This window comes from Galeopterus variegatus, unplaced genomic scaffold (genome assembly GCF_000696425.1).
Source record: "Galeopterus variegatus unplaced genomic scaffold, G_variegatus-3.0.2 Scaffold2875, whole genome shotgun sequence".
Lineage (NCBI taxonomy): Eukaryota > Metazoa > Chordata > Mammalia > Dermoptera > Cynocephalidae > Galeopterus > Galeopterus variegatus.
This window is the reverse complement of record NW_007728986.1, coordinates 55,237-75,816: the sequence shown is the minus strand read 5'-3', so window position 1 is coordinate 75,816 and position 20,580 is coordinate 55,237. Positions and strand designations below refer to the sequence as shown.

General features: G+C 54.0%; 2 protein-coding genes across 2 annotated transcripts in view; both read right to left on the bottom strand.

Moving 5' to 3' along the window:
* Window positions 1–5,839, bottom strand: part of SFXN5 (sideroflexin 5) — a 126,201-nt gene extending 120,362 nt beyond the window's left edge. Inside the window, exon 1 of the mRNA XM_008583256.1 lies at window positions 5,738–5,839. Coding sequence (XP_008581478.1) covers window positions 5,738–5,839 — 102 coding nt within the window. The remainder of the gene's footprint in view (window positions 1–5,737) is intronic.
* A 3,983-nt stretch (window positions 5,840–9,822) lies between these two features.
* RAB11FIP5 (RAB11 family interacting protein 5 (class I)) overlaps window positions 9,823–20,580 on the bottom strand; it is a gene marked incomplete at its 5' end in the record, with an annotated part of 34,678 nt that continues 23,920 nt past the window's right edge. Inside the window, 3 exons of the mRNA XM_008583258.1 lie at window positions 9,823–10,048; window positions 10,302–10,491; window positions 14,113–16,116. Of these exons, the coding sequence (XP_008581480.1) occupies window positions 9,845–10,048; window positions 10,302–10,491; window positions 14,113–16,116 (2,398 nt within the window). The remainder of the gene's footprint in view (window positions 10,049–10,301; window positions 10,492–14,112; window positions 16,117–20,580) is intronic.

The following is a 20,580-nucleotide window of genomic DNA, read 5'->3' as shown; positions in this document are numbered from 1 at the left end:
AAATCCTATTATGGTAATTGAAAAATGGGGCCTTGAACCTGGCTTGTTAGCTCAGTTGGTTAGAGCATGGTGCCGATAACACGAAGGTCCAGGGTTCAATCCCTGGGCCAGCCAGCCACAAAAAAAAAAAAGAAAAACACTTAGGGCCGGCCCGGTGGCGCACTGCTACACTGCACCGCTTGGGAGCGCGGCGGCACTCCCGCCAAGGGTTCGGATCCCACATACAGACCGGTTCCCGCTCGCTGGCTGAGTGGGGTGCGGGCGCAACACCAAGGGTTGCGATCCCGTTGACGGTCCCGGTCCGGCATGGGCGCAACACTGAGGGTTGCGATCCGTTGCCGGACACGAAAAAAGACAAAAAGGAAAAAAAAAAAAAAAAAGAAAAGACCGAGGGGCGGGCCGGGTGGCGCTCTGCTGCACTGCGCCGCTTGGGAGCGCGGCGGCACTCCCGCCAAGGGTTCGGATCCCACATACAGACCGGTTCCCGCTCGCTGGCTGAGTGGGGTGCGGGCGCAACACCAAGGGTTGCGATCCCGTTGACGGTCCCGGTCCGGCATGGGCGCAACACTGAGGGTTGCGATCCGTTGCCGGACACGAAAAAAGACAAAAAGGAAAAAAAAAAAAAATGGGGCCTTGAAGAAGTGATTAGATTGCAGGACCATGCCCTAGTGAATGGATTAATAATGTTGGTCAGGGGCTTGGTTCTGGGGGCTTTAAAAGGGGAACATGAAGAGTATGTTGCTCTCCCTGCTCTGCCATTTTCTGCTATGTGAGATCCCTGGGTCACTGTCACCACCACCAAGGCCCTCACTAGCTGTGTTCCCTGGACTTTGGATTTCCCAGCCTCTGAAACTGTAAGCAATAAATTGTGTTTTCTTTATAAATCACCCACTTCCATGTATTGTGTTATATGCAACAGAAACAAACTAAAACAGTGGTTATGTTCAAACAAATCAAAAAACCCCACTGATATGACGGGAGGAAGGCACTTCACCTTTCAGATATTTTTCTCCAAACCCATCACCCAGTCCATCCATGAGAAAGACATTAGGCAAACCCAAACTGAAGGACATTCTACAAAATATCCTACCAGTACCTCCCAAAATTGTCAAGGTCATCAAAAGCAAGGAAAGTCTGAGAAACTGTCATAGCCCAGAGGAGACTAAGAAGACATGATACTTAAATGTAATGCATTTCTTGATGGGATTCTGGAATAGAAAGGGGAAATTAATGTAAAAAATAGTGAAATCCAGTTAAGTCAGGAGTGTAGTCAATAGTAAAGTACCAATGTTGTTTTTTTAGTTTTGACAAATGTATGATGTTAATGTGAGATAATAATATTAGGGGACACTGGGTGAGAGTTATGTAGAAATTCTCTGTTGTCTGTTTAACTTCTATAAATCTAAAGTTATATGCCAGAACAAAGTTTGTTTAAAAAAAAAAACTAAACAGATATGATGTAGTTAGAGGGGGAGGGGAGAGGGGGAAGGGGAAAAGAGGAACAGGTAAAGAGATACGAAAATCAAATACAATGTATATTGAGAAGTTAAAAACAAACAAAAAAAACCAACTAACCAAAACAGTCCTTATTTTTTAGATACCTAGTAGGTAAAATGAAATGATGGGATGTTTGGGCATTGCTTTAAAATAATTCATTGGTTGGGGGTGGGGGGTGTAGAGATGAAACAAGCCTGGCCTGAAGTTGGTAACTGTTGAAGCTGAGTGATGGGGGTGTAAGGGTTCGGATGACTGTCTCCACTTTTGTATGTTTGAAAACCGCCAAAATTAAAAAATTGACAATATACAAACATGGACTCTGAAGCTAGACTTCCTAGCAAGTTAACCTGTTTGTGTGCTGTCATTTTCTCACCTACAAACTGGAGATCACTGTACCTCCCTCGTATGGTTGTTGTGAAAAATTAAGTCAATATGCAAAAAGTTTGGAACAAGGCTTAGCTGTTGTCATCATCTTATGGGCAGAAAAATGGTCACAGACCAAAGCCCATCACCCTTTCTCCACCCTCTGACCCTGCTCAGTGTTCTTCTTCCCCCTGCCCTCTTGCATGGGGAGAACCTTTAGGGAGGAAAAGAAGAGGAGTTCAGGGGTGACTCCAGGGAGTAAGGAAAGACACTGGTGCCTAGTCCTGCAGAAAGTGGGAGATTAGTTGGGGGACAAGAGCGGTGCCTCAGGTGTGGGGCTCTGGGAATGCCCCCTGTATTATGAACCACCCCGAAGCAGGCTTCTGTCAGGCCAGCACAGGACGCTATGAGCCTTCACTGGACACCTATTGCATGCCAAACACTGAAGACAGGACCCAGATAGAGATATGGGCTGGGCCCTGAAAGAGCCTGTGGACCCAATACATACATGGCAGACCTCTGTGCCTTTTGACTCACCTCCTTAGAGACCACCCACTCTGGGGTGTCTTGGGGCTGAAGAATCTTACGCTGTCAAACACAATCTCACTTGGTTGCAATTTTACAAGATCCCTAAGGGACAACTGGAAGAAAAGTTGGCCCACCTCTCCAATCACAACTTTGTAAATCAATTTAAGTCCACAAAGACCTACTGAAGTGTCTGCAGCATATTCATTTATTCAACAAATCCTTATTAAGCACCTCTTAAGTGCCAGGTACTTTCCAGGTGCTGAGCCCTGGAAAGCCAACAGGGAGTGAAGGCAGGCACAGTTCCTGCTTCCATGGAGCCTATAGTCAAAAGGGGGAGACAGATGGCAATAAAATAATTACTCCAAATCAATGTATACACTGATATGGGTGCTTTGCAGTAGGGAAGCACAGTCACAAACTCAACTGAGAGGTGGGAGGAGGCTTCCCCAAGGAAGTGATGCTTCATGGACACATCAGGAATGAAGAAGAGTGGTGATAAGAGTTGGGGGCATAGGAAAAGGTGATGTTCCAGGCAGATGGGGTAGAGGTGGGAGGGAAGACAGTAGGTTCACAGGCTGAAGAGCAGCAAGTGTGGTGGGAAGGAGGGTGAGATGGATGACTGAGTGGTGCAATTCAAAGAAAAAGTCAGCAAAGGTGGGCCATGCAGATCTTTGGGGCCTCTCCAGAAGTGAGGTCTTTACCTCAGAAGTAGGGGAAGCCACTGGAGGATATTTAAGTGTGTAGGGGGCTGGGGAGTCACTGGATCAGACCTGCATTGGATTGGAAGAAGGCCCTTGTGGAAGCAGGGAGACCTGTCTGGAGGCTTCTGCAGTGGCCCACGAAACAGAGGATAGGGGCTTGGTCTAGGATTCTGGCAGAGGAGATGGATGGATATGAGAGCTGTTTAAGAGGTGAGATTACTGGCAGCCTGGTTGTACTTAGAGGGTGAAGGGAGAGAAACAGAAATATATAGGTGACTCCCAGATATCTGACTCCAGCAATTGCGTGGCAAATTAGGCTGCCTGCAGAGGCAGGGAGTGGTGTGGGAGGAGCGGCTCTGGATTAAAGTTCGTTAACATGGATGAATCACATGTACTGTGCTTTATGCAGGTCACTATGCTGGAGGAAGGGAGCCTCAACAGCAAATACAACACACACCTTTACTGCCTTCAAGAGTAGTGCCAAAAAGGGGTACCAGCAATGGCTGCAGGAATGGAGTAGCCTCAAATGCACATCTATGGCTCCTGCAGTTGTTTTTTGTTTTTCTTTTTTTAGTGGCTGGCCAATACAAGGATTGAAGCCTGGACCTTGGTGTTATCAAAAGGGCTCAGTTATCAAAGCCACTAGGAGGTACTCAATAAATGTCTGTTGGGTGACTGAATGTCCCAAGTGCCACACACACAAAACAGACACCAGGAAAAAAATAAACAACAAAAAAAAAACCCCACAAATCTTTACTCAGCTTATTAGCCTAACTCGGTGTCAGGGTAAAACTGAGACATCAGTCCCTTCTCTCAAAAGGCCTATACAGGGTTTGAGGAGAACGACCTACCACGCAGCACACAGTTAGGAGACCACGGGGCAGATTGTATGGAAAGGTTGAGCTACGAGGATCCCATTTGGGGTGGCCAAAGAGCCATGCAGGAGGGAGTCAGCGACCTGATCAGAGAGGTAATGGCACTAGAGAAGACAGCAGGTGTTTTCCAGAGGAGGCAGGCCTGACTGCCTTGAAGGATGAGGGGAGAGAGAGGGGGGGGGGGGGAGAGAGAGAGAGAGAGAGAGAGAGAGAGAGAGAGAGAGAGAGAGAGAGAGAGAGAGTCCGCGCGCGAGCGGAGCGGGGATGGAGGATGGGGTTGGGGGTAGGAGGCCAGGTATTGAAGGGTCACTCAAGTCCAGGCAGAAGCATCCCTGATAGTCTTGCCCTAGGTAGCATCCTACACTGGTAGGAAGATGCCAGTCTCACCTCAGATACCTACATACTGAGATGGTCTATTTTTAAAAGGAATTAAAGTCCTGTTTAAAAACATCGGGGACATTCTCTCGGAAGTCTCTGGAACTCAGCTCCTTAATTATCAGCGAAGCTCAGAGCACCCCTTGCTGGAACCCAGTCCCCATTCCACCACCACGACAGAAAAAAAAAAAAAAAAAAAAAAGCCACTGCACCGACCTTTGTACAAATTCTTTTCTTCCTGAAAAGTTCTTTCTGGCCGCCTCCGCTGTCACCCCCATCCCTCATCCACCCACCCCCGGCAAGCCCCGGTTCACTTCGTCCGGGAGTCTGGAGTCTCGTTGACTTTTTGCTAATAAAGTCCATTTCTTCAGCGCTGGAGGCAGCGGGGACCCGAAGGTCCGCGGCGTGGGAACAGCCCCTTCCAGACTCCCGGCCCCCAGGCCTGGCAAGACCCCGTCTAAGCTGCGGGTTCTATTCCCGTCTCCGTGGCCAAGGGCCGAGTTAGCGATGCCCAGGCGGGGGTCCCGGAGGAAAAGGACCACCGTCACCGTGCCCCGAATAGCCCGTGCAGGTCTGGACAGAGCCGAGCGCTCGTTGGCTCCGAGACCCGGGTGCGGTAGACCCTCGCGGAGGGCGCAGCGAGGGAGGAGGTGGGAGGGCTCCCGGGGCCGCAACGTTCCGAGGGGCGGTGGCCCCCGGGGATGACACAGCATTTCCTCCTCACCCCGGCTCTCCCCGCACGTCCTAGCTCCATCTCCGCAGGGCACCTGCCGGCCGACTCGCTGCGTCAGCGAATCCTCAGCCGGGGGTCCGGGGTCGCCCTTCGGCCGCACCCCTCGGCACGTGGCCCTACCCCGCCGCGCAACGCGGAACCCGCCTGGGGTCGAGGGCTGGGAACGTGACCGCGGAACGTGGACGCTCCGGCGGCTCCGCCAGCAGCTCGGAAGAAATGCCAGTCCCCACCCGGGGAAAAAGTTAGAAGACATCCGGGCGCACCAACTTCTCATCCACGGCCTGGCTCGAACTTCGCGTCCGGAGCGGCGGCTGCACAGCCCAGAGCGACTCCACAAGAGCTGCTCGGACCCGGGAGCCCGGGAGCCCCGGAGCCCCGGCGGCCGGCGGTGGCCAATCACAGAACGTCTAGGGAGGGAAAGGCTGGAGGGCGCGGGCAGATGGGGAGTGATGGCGCCAACGGCCAATAGAGAGCCAAGGAGGGAGTCCTCGCCCGCCCCACTGACCAATGGGAAAGGGGCGGCTGTGGCCGAGGTCTCCGAGGCACTAGCTGCAGGATGCGGTGGCCGCAGGTCGGAGACCTGGGGCTGAAGGGGACTTTGGAGAGGAGTTTGCTTGCCCTCCCTGTGCTACCCGCCGGCCCACAGGCCACAGCAATGTCCTCACCTGCTGGAAGCGGGGTTTGCCCAGCTGGAAAGGAGGTGCATCGGTCGAGGCATTCGCGGTACTAGCCGCCGCCGCCGATGCTGTAGTCGCTGTATCCGCCATGGCCACTGACGCCCGCAATCTCCGGCCCTTTTAAAATGTCCCTCCTCGGCCCCCGCCACAGCTGCCTCTCCCGATTGGCCATAAGCAACCGCAGCGAACAGGAAGCGCAAGGTCTTGTGGGGAGTGTAGTTTTTCTCGCCACGAAGCTTGACAACCCCAGACTGCGGAGAGTTGCACCCGCACACACCCGGTCTCGGTCTCGCCACCAGTGTTGCAGAGGTCGACAGTCCGAGAAGGATGTGCACGCACAACTCTGAGGTCGCAACAGGAGGCCACAGGGCGACCCGTCACTGCTTACCTGCCCCCAGAAGTTTGAGTTGCTGCCGTAGGCATCGCTCCTACAGCGGCAGCCCAGGAGAAGAGCCCTTCTCAAGCGGGCCCGACCCGGGACCAGATGGGCAACGACTCCAGGCGAAGTAGCGTTAATCTATGCTTTCTGCAAGGAATTGCACTGCGGCACCTTCACGCAGTTTCTTCTGTCGCCACCCTGTCTCCTCGCCCTGTGCTCTCCAGCCTCCCTGACATTCAGTGCCTGGAGCTTGCTAGGCACTGGCCGCCCCAGGCCCTTGAACATTCTGTAACCAGAAGACTTTATCTTCGCCTGATGCTGGCTCTTTCTGGCCTCAACCTAAACACTGCATTTCCCGATCTGTCACCCTACTTCCACAAACCGCTACATGCTCCTATACCACCCAGCACTTTTCTTTTTTTGCCTTTGCATTTATAATTAAATAATTATATTATGGTCTTTTCTACTGTAAAGTATACTGGGCAGGGGCTGTGACCTTTTGATTCACTGCTAAGTCCACAGTGGCAGGCATAGGAGGGCTCACCGTAGGAACTCAAATAAGATACAACGGTTCTTCAAAAGTTCATGGAAAGATTTATATTTTAATTCCACTTTTCCACGAACTTTTTGAAGTACCCTCATCTGTTGGCTGTGAACTAAACAGTGGAGAGCTTAAAAGCCCTTGCAGACTCCACTTCCTTGATCCTAACTAAGGAAGATCCTCCAGGGCCTAATTTCTGGGAGGAAGAGAAGGGAGCGGGGCAGGGGGGAGTTCATAGTATTTATCAAGCACCAGCTACAAGAACTTTGGGTAAGGGGGAGTACCGCAGATTGCAGAGCAAGCACATTCATAGATAATAAACACACCTGTGAAGTGGAATAGCTGAAGATTCCCAGCTGAATTATCTGGTCAATGAGCCAACTGGGGAAGGAAGGGGGGGCTGCCTGTTTCACTTGGTCTTGACCCTAGGGAACCCCACTTTGGGTCTCTTCGGTCTCACGGTGAGGTGCAGTGTTGGTTTGAGCCTGTCCAAGTCTTTCTGAACACTGCATCAGCTGTAGCAGAGTTCCTCATCCACTAATGGTTGAGCCACAAGAAACAGACTTTTCCTAAAGCTGGAGATTCAGCTAGCCATGAGGAACAATTTGTATCTTATCTTCCCCTACTAGACCTCTGTGTTTTACCCTCTGTGTTCCCCCACAGTACCCAATAAATGTGCCCATAACAGGTGCCCAATAATGTGGGTATCCTGGGAGTGAGAAAAGACTGAGTCCAGACCACCAGGCAACACTGATGTTGGGACAGGGACAGGAAGAGTGTCACCCGAGAATTCCATCAACCTTGATTGAAAGCCACTTTCTCCCACAGGCAGCCTCCTTCACATACTATTTCCAAATCAGGAACACAACAGAGCCACCTGCAGTACGTGAACTTTTTATTCTTCATAAAGTGCTCAAAACATGAAGAACAAGCTCATTATAAACGGGAGTTACAACTAGGAAGACAAACAGCAAAGCAGACCTGTGCCTGCTCCCTGCCCACCCCTCCTGCAGCTCTCCTCCAACTCATTGCCGGGAGCAGAAACATCAAACAAGAACCTTGGGCTTCAATCCAAACATTCCTCCAAAGACATCCCTGCTCTGGGCATTTGGCAGGCCCGTAATCAAGGATGAGTGGAAGATCAGGGCCAGGACTGGGAACAGAACCCCAATGAACACCTAGTAGGGGAGTGATCCCCTCTCTCAGAAGAGATACCTCTCCAACCCCAATGATCCCCAGAAAACGACTGAAGTTCTGGGCACCTGTGGAAACTTTTCTCAGCTTTGACGAGTAGACTTTAAGGTTGGTAACTTCACAGGGGCTTTCCCCCACATGTAGGCTCCTCTACTCCATCCTGGCAGAAGACAGGTATCATCACCCACACAGCTCCTCCTGAGGCCTTCCAAGAGAGCCTACAGGCTCTCACAAAGAGGTGGTCCCAGAAGAGGTCCTGTCTCCTTCCTGAGCCAAAAGTATCCTCCTTCAGCACATCCTCACCCCCCAACTTTTGTTAACACAAGGATGCCCAAGCCAACAAAGGCTCCCTACAGATGCCATAGGGAAGCCTGCTGTGTTTTCTACAAGCAAACCAGTGGCTGGGCCAAAGGACAGACACTTCATTTCAAAGTGCACTGCAGCCAAGCCAGACAAGGCCATGGAGCAGAAGGGACAGGCTGAGAGAGCAGCTTAGTGGGTGGATGGGAGGGCAACAAAGCCTTTTTCCTAAGTATAGGTGTTTCCCAAAGGCATAGTGGGACCTCCCACTTCCAGTCCAGCTGACTGGTCCAACACAGCTGAGTCCTAAGGCCAGACAGAATGACAGTGAGCAAGGCAGCGCCACCCCTACCTGCCCACCAGTAGTTTTTAACCTAGGAGCCTCCAACTGGGGTTGAGGGAGGAGGGGAAGATGGCAGGAAGGTTTTGGTAACATCAGCTTGGCCCAACCCTTAACTGAGATTAATGCTAAGGGAGGGGAAGAGCAGCAGGGCTGCCCCCACCCTCCATTACCATTCCCAAGGCCCTGACAGAACCATCCCCATGTGCTCAACAGAATGCAGAGGGACGCCACACAGGGGGAAAGGTCTTACAGCCAGAGGCTCTTGACCCCACCCACAAAAGGCACATTTTAATTGGTTTCCAAAAGTTCAAACCCTGTGGAGGCACAGAGTTTGGCATCTGGACAAGCAACACGAACAGACATGGAGGCTGATCTCAAACACACAAGTAGCCCAAAGTCCCCACATTTTAATTGGTTTCCAAAAGTTCAAACCCTGTGGAGGCACAGAGTTTGGCATCTGGACAGGCAACACGAACAGACATGGAGGCTGATCTCAAACACACAAGTAGCCCAAAGTCCCGACCTGGAGGGGTCCACACATTGGAGGTGGGTGAGAACTCAAAGAGCAAACAGGAGCTCTCCCCCCACCCACCCCTCACCTCCCCACATTCACACTTGACACTCAGTGGAAAGGTCAGTGGGGTGGGGGATGGCAGGGAGCAGCCTGGAGAGCAGACATCATCCACCTCCGTTCACACTGCATAAGATGAAAACAGACTCAAGACACGGCAGAGACTGGACTAGACCACACAGGCTCCTTGCCCTCAGGGGGATGGATGGGTGTGAGGCTGAGGAGTAGGCGCCCTGCTTGCCCATAACTCACAGACAAAAGGGCTGCTTGGTCCCTGTCCTAGTCTCAGTAATACGAGGAGCCCCTCCAGGGGCTGGAGGGAAACAAAGAGGATGGGGGTTTGGCCATGGGAAGAAATGGCTGCCCATCCTTGGGGAACAATAAAGCATGTGCTAGCAACCAGTCTCACCCCAGGTACCACATCAACCTGCAGCTCATCCCTACCCTGTCTTGAGAGTTAAATTCCGTGTTCCAATTCCCTGGAGCCCCCAAAGCTAAGGGGTATGAAAACAGACAGGTAGGAAAGACTCAGGTCTCACAAAGACACGCAAGTTGCACATGGAACCTGATGCCTCCAGTGGGAGCCCAAAGGGCCCACTTCCAGCAGCCTCAGGAAAGGCAGGAGAGAGGGGGGCAAGGAGCACCACAGAGGACAGACTGCGCCCTGCCCAAGTGAGAATGAGTTCGGTAGGAGGGAGGGTGGGTGGGCACGAGCCCTGTCTAAGCAGCAGGTCCATGCCAACCCCCTGGGGCTGGGGTGAGGAGGACTACTTGGGGGGACTGGGGGGGATCTGCAGCAGTGTGGGTGAGGTCTCCATGATGCGCACCAGCAGCCGGTCGATGTAGCTCTCTAGCTCCTGCACGTGCTCGTCACGCTGGCTCAGCTCCCGCTCCCGCTGCAGGAGCAGACCAATGAGCTCGTCGTGGGTCAGGTGGTAGTACTTGGCCGACTGGTCCAGCCCAGCTGAGTCCTGAGGCCAGACAGAATGAGAGTGAGCAGGGCAGCCCCAGGCCTACCTGCTCCCCAACACCCCAGTTTCACTACCACAGGCCCCTGGAGCTGCCTCTGTCTCCAGTGCCAGAGGCAGCCTAACTGGCTTCAGGACTCTGGCACAGAGGACCCAGCCTGCTTTGCTCTCCCCAGCACCCTGCCCTGTGACTCCTGACCTCACCCCACAGCAACACCTATCTGTCATATGCCCCTGGCACTCTGCTGGGCCTCACCTTCAGCCTCTTGGTGTCCACGGTCTGGCCAATCTGGGGTGCCAGAGCCACAGGTTGGATGCTGCCAGATGTGACTGTTTTCAGCTTCTCCAGCCCACTGCTCAGGGCTGTGCTCAGACTGGAGCGGGGCTGCTTCCTGTCGGGGCTGCCCTCCACGGAGGTGGTACTGAGGGGCTTTACGGGGTGGGGACTGTAAAGACATACAGGAGATGGGTTATGGGACAGAAGGGTAGCACAAGTCAAAGGTGAGGCCACCTTCTCAGCGGAGCCTCAGGTCTGCTGGACAGAAAACCCACCACTTGATGGTGGCTGCCCCTACACTGTCAAGGTCACAGGCAGCTGCATCCAGCACTCCACAGCATACTTCTCTGCTCTCCTCAAACCCGCCCTGCCACCCCTTTCCCATTCCACTCCCTCTGACCTGATGAACTAGCCCCTTCACAGGGACAGTAGAGGCCATCCTGCAAACTTCTCTGCACCTGACCAGTCTTTGCCAGGGATGTCCCCCTCCAGCCATCCTCCCTCCCCGCTCTTCTATACTGTAACCTTTCTCTAGGGGGGAGACCAACCCTCCCAGTTTTCCAGTTTTCTGAGGACTGTGAGGATTGACTTTCAGTGCTAAAACCAGGAAAGACCTGGGCAAATTGGGATGCTCGGTCACCAGCCTCTCTACTGGTTGCTTCCCATCTGCATTTAGACGGGCCTGCGAACCCTCCCTTGACCTTGTGTTTGCTCTAGCTAGCCCCCTCAGTCAGCCCTCCTTCTTCCTTCTCACCAGAGCCTTTCCAGAACATGTTGACTACATTCTGCCTCTAATTTCTTACCTTTCATTGACTCCTCAACCCATTAGAATGGACATCGCCCCCACTGCCCACAAGTGTACTTGCTAAGATTACCAACCCATGGCGGTTCTCACCTCACCAACCCCTCCATGGCCCCCACACTTGGACCACTCCTTCCTTTGGGCCACCCTCCTTCTCCCCGTTTCCTCCAAGACCTCCATCTGGTTTTTGGACAGCCTTCTCAGTTGTAATTGCTAGTCTGCCCTGGGGGTCTCTCCTCTCCTTCTCCTTGGTTCCACCACCCCCAACCTCCATCTCCAGCCCAGACCTCACCCCAGGCTCTGGACCTGCAGAGACAACTGCAGGCTGCTCGCTCCGCTTGGGTACATCACACTCCCCCCTCCACATCTGCCCTTTCCTCTGGGCTCCCCTGGCAATACACCACCCCCAACCTCCATCTCCAGCCCAGACCTCACCCCAGGCTCTGGACCTGCAGAGACAGCTGCAGGCTGCTCGCTCCGCTTGGGTACATCACACTCCCCCCTCCACATCTGCCCTTTCCTCTGGGCTCCCCTGGCAATGAGCAGCACCTCTCAGGGAGTCCCTCTGACTCTTCCCCTTCAGCCTCGGCCTAAACATTCAAGTCCTGCTACCTTCCCACCTTCTCTCAAACTGTCCTCTCCTCTCCAGGCCTGTGCTAGCTAATTTCAGCCACAGCCTAAGTCAGCTCCTCAATTGTAGCCTTGCCCACCTCCAACCATTCTTCCATTCCGCTGCAGGATAATAATCTCAGCCTTCCCAATGCTTAAAGATCCTTAATGGCTCCCAGCAAGGTAAGACACAATCTCTAACACAGTTTGGCCCTGCCCTTTCCTCACAGCCCACAGTGGAAACATATCTTCAGGCTCTTACAAAGGCTATTCCTCTGTCCAGAACACTGCCCCTTCCTCCCACTGGCCTGCTAATTCCTACTCATGTTTCAAAGCTGTGCAAGGCCACCTCCTCCAGAAAGCCTTCCTGATTTCCCCAGGCTGACTACAATGACCCTGCTCTAGGATTCCCCAGCACCCTATACCTGTAACATCTACATAAATTGTAAGCATCAGGTCCCCAAATCAACTAACCTGCCCCTGCAGGGCCTCTTACAAATTTACTCTTATTTCACAGAAGATTTAGACCATTCAGGAGTAGGAAGCAAAATAGCTTAGTATAAGGCCCTGAACTCTGCTCAAGGAAGGCTCACCCAGACCCAGAGAGGCCAGCTCCGTTACTCAGGATAGGACTGTGAATTCACTCACAAATGCAAAAAAGGGGAACAGCACTCAGGCATGGGGCAGACAGAAGGGAAAAGAATGTTTCTCGGTCCTTTCCTGCCACCTAGGAGTCTGCACCAGGGATGGTGGCATAAAAGCAGCTCTAATGCCTCCTATGGGCTGTGACCGGGAAAGGGAGGATGATGACCAGCATGGCATAAAAGCAACTTGAATGAGGGGCCAGAAGGCCTGGGCTCTTGGTCTGATTGCCCCCCTATATCTGATGGACCCTAGACCCTGCAGCTGTCATGGACTCCATTTCCTCATCTGAGAAATGGGAACAGCTCTATGTGGCCCACCCACTTCATAATGTAAGGAACATGCCAAGTACAGACATGAGGTCAACTATGGGAAGAACAAAACGTACAAAAAGTGGTGAGTAGAACTTGAGGTTTTACTGGAAGACAGACAGCAGGGCCAGCTGGGGATGCTGTAACCATGGAGCAAGGGAACCATGACCACCAGCTCCCCCACATCTTCTCCCTCTTCTCAGGGGAGCGGCATCACCACCTACCACTGGGAGAGAAAGCTGGGAGCAGCCCGGACTCCGCCTATTTGCTTCTCACGTATCAGCACTGGCCCCTGGGGCTTCCCTTCTTGGGTCCACTCTGTCTTCCTTACTGGGCTGAGAATTCTTTGGGAATACAGTGGGCACAGTGTCTTTCATCTCTGTTCAGTGTCTGATGCATAGGAGATGCTCAGTGAATTTGGATACCCAAATGCACAGCTAGCAAATGCCCGAGCAGGGTGAGGGCCTCCTGGAGGCCAGTACTGGAGCCTGTCCTGCTCATCAGAGGTGGTGGCCCCTCTGCTCTCCCCCCTCCTCTTCCCTCAGGACTCCAGAGCACAAACGTTCCTCTGGACTTGCTGCCCTGGCGAAGACACACCCATCACCTCCCAGTGCCCAGAGTCTAAGGCACAGGGGAGAGAGACTAAGTCATATCCCAGTGCCCTAAGTATTCACATCTACTCTCTCGTTACCCCTCGCCAGCCACCTGGTAAATTGCAACCTCATAATTCTTCCAAACAGACCGATGCCATAGTGACCACAGTCACATAGTCATCTGCTGTCCACTCAGCAGTCCTAAATGTACAGGAACCACCCCATGAAAGGCAAAAAACCAATGAAAAGGCAGACCAATGAAACACCTGCTGGGACTAGAGAACCTTTGTTCTGAGGGTCACACGTGTGGAAAGCATTTTAGTTTTTCTTTTTTTCCTCTGAAGGCATCTCCAGCTTTCTCTCTGACCTAAATCCTGGTCCCTCCTCTGGCTATACGCCCTGCCCAGCCTGCTCCCTCACCCGGTCTCCTCTCCGGGCTCCACTGCCAGCCTGCTCTCCCAGGGCCTGCCCCAAGCCCTGGCCCCTGCTGGACAAGCTGCACTCCCCACCCACAGCTCCCTTGCAGCTGAGTGCAGAGCTCTGGAAGGGCCTGGGCACAGCTCTCATCCCCCTTCCCCTGCCAGCCCATATTGGCTCTCCCCTACTTCACTCCTCACCCCTGTACCTCCTCAATGTCATTCCCCAAACCTCTGACTTGTGGGGGCACCCAGACTGTCCAAGGTCCCAAGAATCAGGCAGCTTCAGAGCTGGTACCACAGAAAGCTCAGGTCTTCAAAGCCCCCACCTGCCCTTGGAAAGGATGAAGCTCCTGGGCTGCTTTGCCCCTCTCTACCCGCTTCCTCCCAGAAAGTGTTCTCAGGGTGGACGCTCACCTGGCACTGGACTGTGACTCCTCAGCTGGTCGTGTCTCCAAGGGCAGAAGCACAAGCGGGGAGGCTGGGGTGGCTGCAGCGCTGTCCTCCCCGCGTGGGGCAGGGGAGCCCCCAGGTGGGGAGGGCTCAAAGGGGCCAGGAGGTGAGGCCAACTCCTCTGGGGTTGGGGAGGAAGAGGTCGGGGGCCAGGCTCCAGGCAAGGGAGAGCATGGAGGGCTGGGCCCCCCATGATGGTAGCTGGCCCAGGGCGGGAGAGGGGGCGGTGGGAAGGCAGGCTCTGGGGGGGTGGGCAGCTCTTCTGGACCAGAATGGATGGAAGATTCCCTGGACCCTGGCGGGGATGTGGATGGGAGGTTGGGGGGATCTTTGGGGGAATCTTCGTTGCCCTGAGACAAGAAGGGGCCCAAGGCATTCTCCTCAGAGGCCCACAGATCAGCCTGCTGGGAGGTGACTGACAGGGGCCCAAGCCCCTCTCCTACTGGACCCTGGCTCTGGGCCTCCTCAGGAGCTTCAGGGCCTTCTCTTCTCTCTGGAGCCCCACAGATCTGCTCACTCTCAGGAGCCAAGCTCTCTGAGTAACAGGGTACAGGGGTGGGATCCTCAGTGCAGCTGGTGGGCACAGATAAGCAGGGCCCAGACACAGGGGGGATGGCATCCTCCACTAGATCTTCCAGGCCTGGCTCACCCAGCAGGGTTCCAGAAGTACTGCGGTCAGAAGTACTGCGGTCCGACTCAGGCTTCTCTCCCTCCTCCTTGCTCTCCTGGGGACCAACAATCAGTGCACTTCGGGAGGCATCTTCTTCTCCTGTCCCTGCCCCGCTGCTACTCAGCCCCCCTGCAGCCTTCTCTTCCTCCGCCTCCTTGTCCTGGGAACTTGAGGGTGTGAAGAGGCGTGGTGGCTTGGGAGGTGGCGTGCTGGGCTGAGGCCCCTCATCCGACACCCACTTGGGTTTAGGCTCTGGCTCTAGGTCCAGTGGGGGAAGCCCCTCACTCCCCTTGGGGCTCACAGTTTCTGGTGATTCTGGCTGTACCCGGGGAGGAGGCAGCTCCACTGGTGAGGCCATCTCAGCTGCAGGAGAAATGATGACCACATCCCAAGGCCAGGAATCGTCGACTGTATTGAGCTCATGGAAAAGCTGGCTTTCACCTTGGGAGGCCTCCTTGTCCTGGCCTTCAGCAGCATTGTCTGGGCCGGGTAGCCTCTCCCACACACTGATCACTTCTGGGGAGCTAAACAGAGACGTCCCACTGTCTGCTGGACTCTGCCCTGCTTCCCCTTCTGGAGCCAGTGGCTCCCTGTCTGATTCTGAGGCTGAGGCTCTTAGGTGCAGCCGGGCTGACATGGAGGGCAGGCTGGCCCCAAACGACCCGAGGGTCCCCAGATCAGCTGCACTCGTGTTCTCATGGTCCAGTCCCAAGTCCAGAGGAACCCTGGGCTCCAGCCACACGCTGCTCCCACCTTTTCCTCCTCCGCCCCCACGGTCTCCCTGAGGTTCAGCTGCCTTCACTGTCACAGCCTGAGGGCCAGGGTCTTGCAGCCCAGCCACCTCCAGCCCCACTCCTGCACAGGCCAGGATCTCGCTTCTGGCCTCTGGATGTAGCCTGCCAGCAGCAAAGACGTTGAAGGTGTCGTCCCACTCAGGCAGGGCTTTCCCAGGGGAGGCCCAGGGGGTGGGGCTGGCCCTCGAGGCACTGGGGAGAGAGGGAGCAGGTGAAGGAGAGTTTAGTGCTATGTCGGCTACGAGCTCCTCGAAGAAGGGGTTGTTCTGCAAGGAGGTGAGGAACGGGTTGGTAATACCCATGAATCCAGATGGGGTGGCTTCAGGGGTGGCGGTGGTGGCAGCAGCAGTGGCAGCAGTGGGGGAGGCGGCTGCAAAAAGGTTAATGCTTAGCATGGGAGCAGCGGTGGGAGCAGGAGTGGGGGGGGCCGGAGCCCAGGGGGAGGAGGGGAGGTGGTGAGGAAGAGCAGCTGGGTCAGATTCTACCTGAGGAGACACGTCCAGGCTGTGGAGGGAGACAAAACCGTGAGCCTCCTGGTTAATGCCAAGACTGGAAAGGCCCCTGCTGAACACCACGCCCCACCCCCCGCCTTGGGAAGAGGGGCTGCAACACACACACACTGGGCCAGGGGACAGAGGGAAGACCCCAACACATAACATTGTTAGACATCACCCAAGGAGAGAGAAATCCTCACACCAACCCACGAGAGCAATAATCCCATTTTACACGCGGGATCCATACCTAAACCAGGTGTTCTTTCCACTATCCCATGCTGAAGGTTCTACTCAACCTCAGATTTACGCTTGCAAAACTAATCCCAAAGCACTGTGCATCCCTTTTAGAACTGAGACCGAAGAAAATACCAGCTGGCTTGGAGGAGATGAAAAAACATCCCTCCAAGCTGAACAAAGCCCCACTAAGAGAACCTAGCAGGGCATCTGGAATTCTGACTCCTGAACAGACTGGGTTCCACTAATCCCTTGTAGAAACAGGAGGTAATGGGCCAGCCCGTGGCTCACTTGGGAGGGTGTGGTGCTGATAACACCACAGGTTCGGATCCCTATATAAGGATGGCTGGTTAGCTCACTTGAAGAGCATGGTGCTGACAACACCAAGTCAAGGGTTAAGATCCCCTTACCGTTCATCTTTGGGGGATTGAAGAGCATGGTGCTGACAACACCAAGTCAAGGGTTAAGATCCCCTTACCGGTCATCTTTGGGGGTACCGTTCATCTTTGGGGGAAAAAAAAAAAAAGCAACAGGAGGTAATGATGGCGCTGTCATCAGGCATGACAGGTGTCAGTCAAAGAGAACCTGCCCTTCTTAATTCTTCAAGGAGCAGCCTTAAGTGGCTTAGGACAACGAGACACCTGCTGAGGACATTCGCTGAGGATGTCCACTGTCAGGAGTCCACACAGTAGCACCCAGCAGATGGTGCCCCCCTCACCTCACCTCTCTTATAAGTCAGACTTGTGAGACACTCTAAGCTCCCAAGACCCCTATTTCTTGACCGCCTCCCTGCGGAAACATCCTGGGGAAACTCCTATATCCATCTCCTCCTCTCAGCCAGCTTCTGCCATAGGAAATGTGGGTGGTGAGTCCTGACTGAGGTAGCAGAGGCCAGGCTCTGCTGGCCTGCCCATAAGGAATGCAGGTTGGGGTAGGAGGGGCACCTGTGGAAAGAGGCCTAGCTGTCTGGAGCTTGCCAGAATTCTTCTGGAACCCCAGGCCCAGACGGGGCAGGCCCACACACAGAGCCAAGCCGAGGCAGGGTCAGCTGTCAGCAAACACCATGGCAGACGATGGGAAGGAGTCCAGTGCAACCAGAGGCAAAGGTGATTCCAGAGACAGCTGGAGGAGGGGGGAGGTCGGCCTCACTGGCAGGTCACATCCAGGTCCCAAACTCATGGGTTTCTCATAAGAATCCAGCTTCTAGAGATTCTCATGACCCTGTTTCTCCCCTGCAATAACTTCCCATTCAAGGGTGGATTTTCAGTCTCATCCCCACCACCTAGAGATGGAGGGAGGGGGAGGTAAAAAAATCCCATCCCCACCTGAACTTCTCAGCACTGTTCTGCTTCTACGGACATGGTGAAGATACCAAAAGGTGGAGAATCCTGGGCCCAGAGTCCCAACCCTAGCAAGAGTCCCTTCTCCCTTCATTCCAAGCAGGCCCCAGGGCTCAGGACCAAGGGGAGAGAACAGCGATGTACCACCACCATGTGGGTCCAGCACCCATTAGAGTATCCATACCAGACACACCAGCAGGATCCGGGGCTGGGGTACTCTGAGCCACCTCTCTTGCCAGCCCCCTCTATGACGAGTGGCCAGAGTGGTCTGAGGGAAGAGTCCCATCAACATTAAAAAGCACCAAGCTTAGCTCTACACCCCCAAGCCCTGGCCTGGCCCCCAACTCACCCTTGCCGTCTCACAGCAATCTGGCTGGCAGTCAGAACTGCAGGGAGAAGAGCGGCAGGGAAGTGAACTGGGAGCCCCAGCCTAGGCTCAGCACCCTCCCCACCCCCACCGGCTCCCCAGAGGTGCACACGAACCCGTTGGTATGGTATCGGCAAAGGGCTCTCCCTAGAGGAAGGGACTCTGAGGCGCCAGGCCTGTAGGTTTCCCAGAGCTAGCAGTAGCCCTGAGAGCCTCCCATCCATCCTCCTACCCAGCAACATGCCCCCTTCATGCCTTCCTCTCGCTCACTCCACACCAAGGGCATATTCTAAAGCTTCTCACTTTAAAACATCCCCTCCCTACCATTCCATCTGTCAGAGACGTGTTCCTGTTTGTGGTTACCTTTGCAAGATGTGCTCCCAGAACAGAGATAAACACCTCTGCATCCTAGAACCCATCACTGGCCTGATGGTCTCCCTACCCCCAAGCAGTGAAGGCAGCAACATGTGCTGATCTGTCTTCTCTTTTAGGATCCAATGTTGGGGAAAGAAATGTCTCTGCCCTTTCATCCTGAGGGAATAAGAGTTTAGGGCCTACAGGATCCTTCTGACAATTGGTTGAACCTGCCATTTAATGCAGGAATCATCTGTTCACTCTACAGCCCCCCCCCCTTTGGTTTGGTGGCTGGGCCAGTACATGTATGGAACATTAGACCTTGGTGTTATAAGCACCACGCTCTAACCAACTGAGTTATCTAGACAGCACTCCCTCTTCTTAAACATTATGCCATGGGGTCACCGCTGTAGCTGGAGGCCAGATTTCCTTAGTAGACACCTCTTCCTTAGGCTGAGATGAGCCCTGGGTCATTTCTATGCATTGGTCCCAGAGGTGGCAAGTGCGGCTGCATAGGCTCTCCACCAGCCAATCCCCAAAAAGCCAAAGACAGTCTCTGAGGCATGCCCATCCCCAGCGGCACACCTTTCAGCCATCCCTCCTAAGGAATGACCTCCTGGTACCCTCCTAAAATGTGCCCCAATGTCCAGGAAATGTCCAGGAGACTGGACACATCCTTTCCCATCATCTGAGCACAATGAGGTGACAGACAAGGGCCTTGTAAACTGTAAGTAGGGAGACCATATAATTAATCTTCCAACCCAGAACACTGTTAATATAGTAACCATGCCAGGGAAACAGGCACAAATAGGACATAAGGCCACACTAATTCTAAGTCACTGGGCACATGTTATAGTTACTCATTTACACCACTAAGAATGCAGCCTGAGACCCTGAGCTCTTTCAGCAGCCACAGCACATTCCAGGCTCGCTAGGACCTGGACGTCCACCACCCCTGGTGAGGAGCTGGGGGAGTTGCAGAGATGGCTAAAGGCCATAATAACATACTTGCCTCTATGTTGCACCACACTTACCCCCAATTAAAAAATTTTTGTGTTCAACATCTCATTCCCTACTGTGCACAAAGTTCTATGGTTGGGGGGAGGAGGCAGGAGAGCACAGAGATAACCTGGAATAGACACAAAGACAGTCGGCTTTGGCACTGGTGGGTTTAACACATGTGATCTTGCCTATCCTCAAACAGGCACTGAGTAGCCGGTGCTGCAGCTCAGCAGGAACGGTTCACCACAAGGCTGGCAAGCAGGTATGAGTCCCATGTCCCAGTCACGGCTTAATATCAACTACCTATTCCTCCTCCTCCACACTGGTAGGGGCCTAATGTAACAGCCATGGGACCTAGCAGACGAGAGCCATGTCAGGAGGAACAAGAGGTCCGTCTTCTTGGGCCATCACGCCCTCCTTCTATTCCAGCCACTGCATTCTACAACAGCACCAGCATTTTTCTGGATACTGCACTCAGCACATTTTGCTTCTGGCCTCTCTCTGGGGCACTAGTGCCACAAGGGGGCACTAGAGGGCGCCTCTACCCTTGCTAGTGAGGAACACCCAGCAATCTGCAGTGGGAGCTCCAGAGCTGAGTCATCCCAAACCTCTGGGCTGTCTACAGACAGCTCCCGGGCCCCAGGGGCTGGAGATCCTGCAGCTCCATTCAGTCACTCCAGTTCTGGATCAAACCTACAGCTTCCTGCCATGAGCTAGCCCACTCTCCTTCCCTCCTCAGAAGCCCTAAAGCAAGTCCTCCGGGTAAGCGCCAACAGTTGGGTCTCCCAGTCCAGCCTTCCCCTTCCTTCATGGCAAACTGGGCCAGGGGGCTGCAGATGGAGCTCAACATCCAGGTTTCACATCTTTCCAGGCCAGGACACCTTACCCAAAGAACATCCCCTCCTGCCCCACCTGGATGCATGGCAACAGAGCCTGCCCCTGCAGCTGCGACCCCCCCACCACCACTGGGGATCTTCTCCAGCCTGCTGAGGACAAGTCTCAGAATTCAAGGATGAGCAGGACAGAAACCTCAGCTTCCTTATATCCATCAGAGACTCTGAGAGGCCATTAGGAGACACAGAGAAGCAGAAGAAAAATTGAGACTAAGAATCCCAGGAGCAACGACAACCCCAATATCACTCACAGTCAGGCAGGACAGAAACCTCAGCTTCCTTAT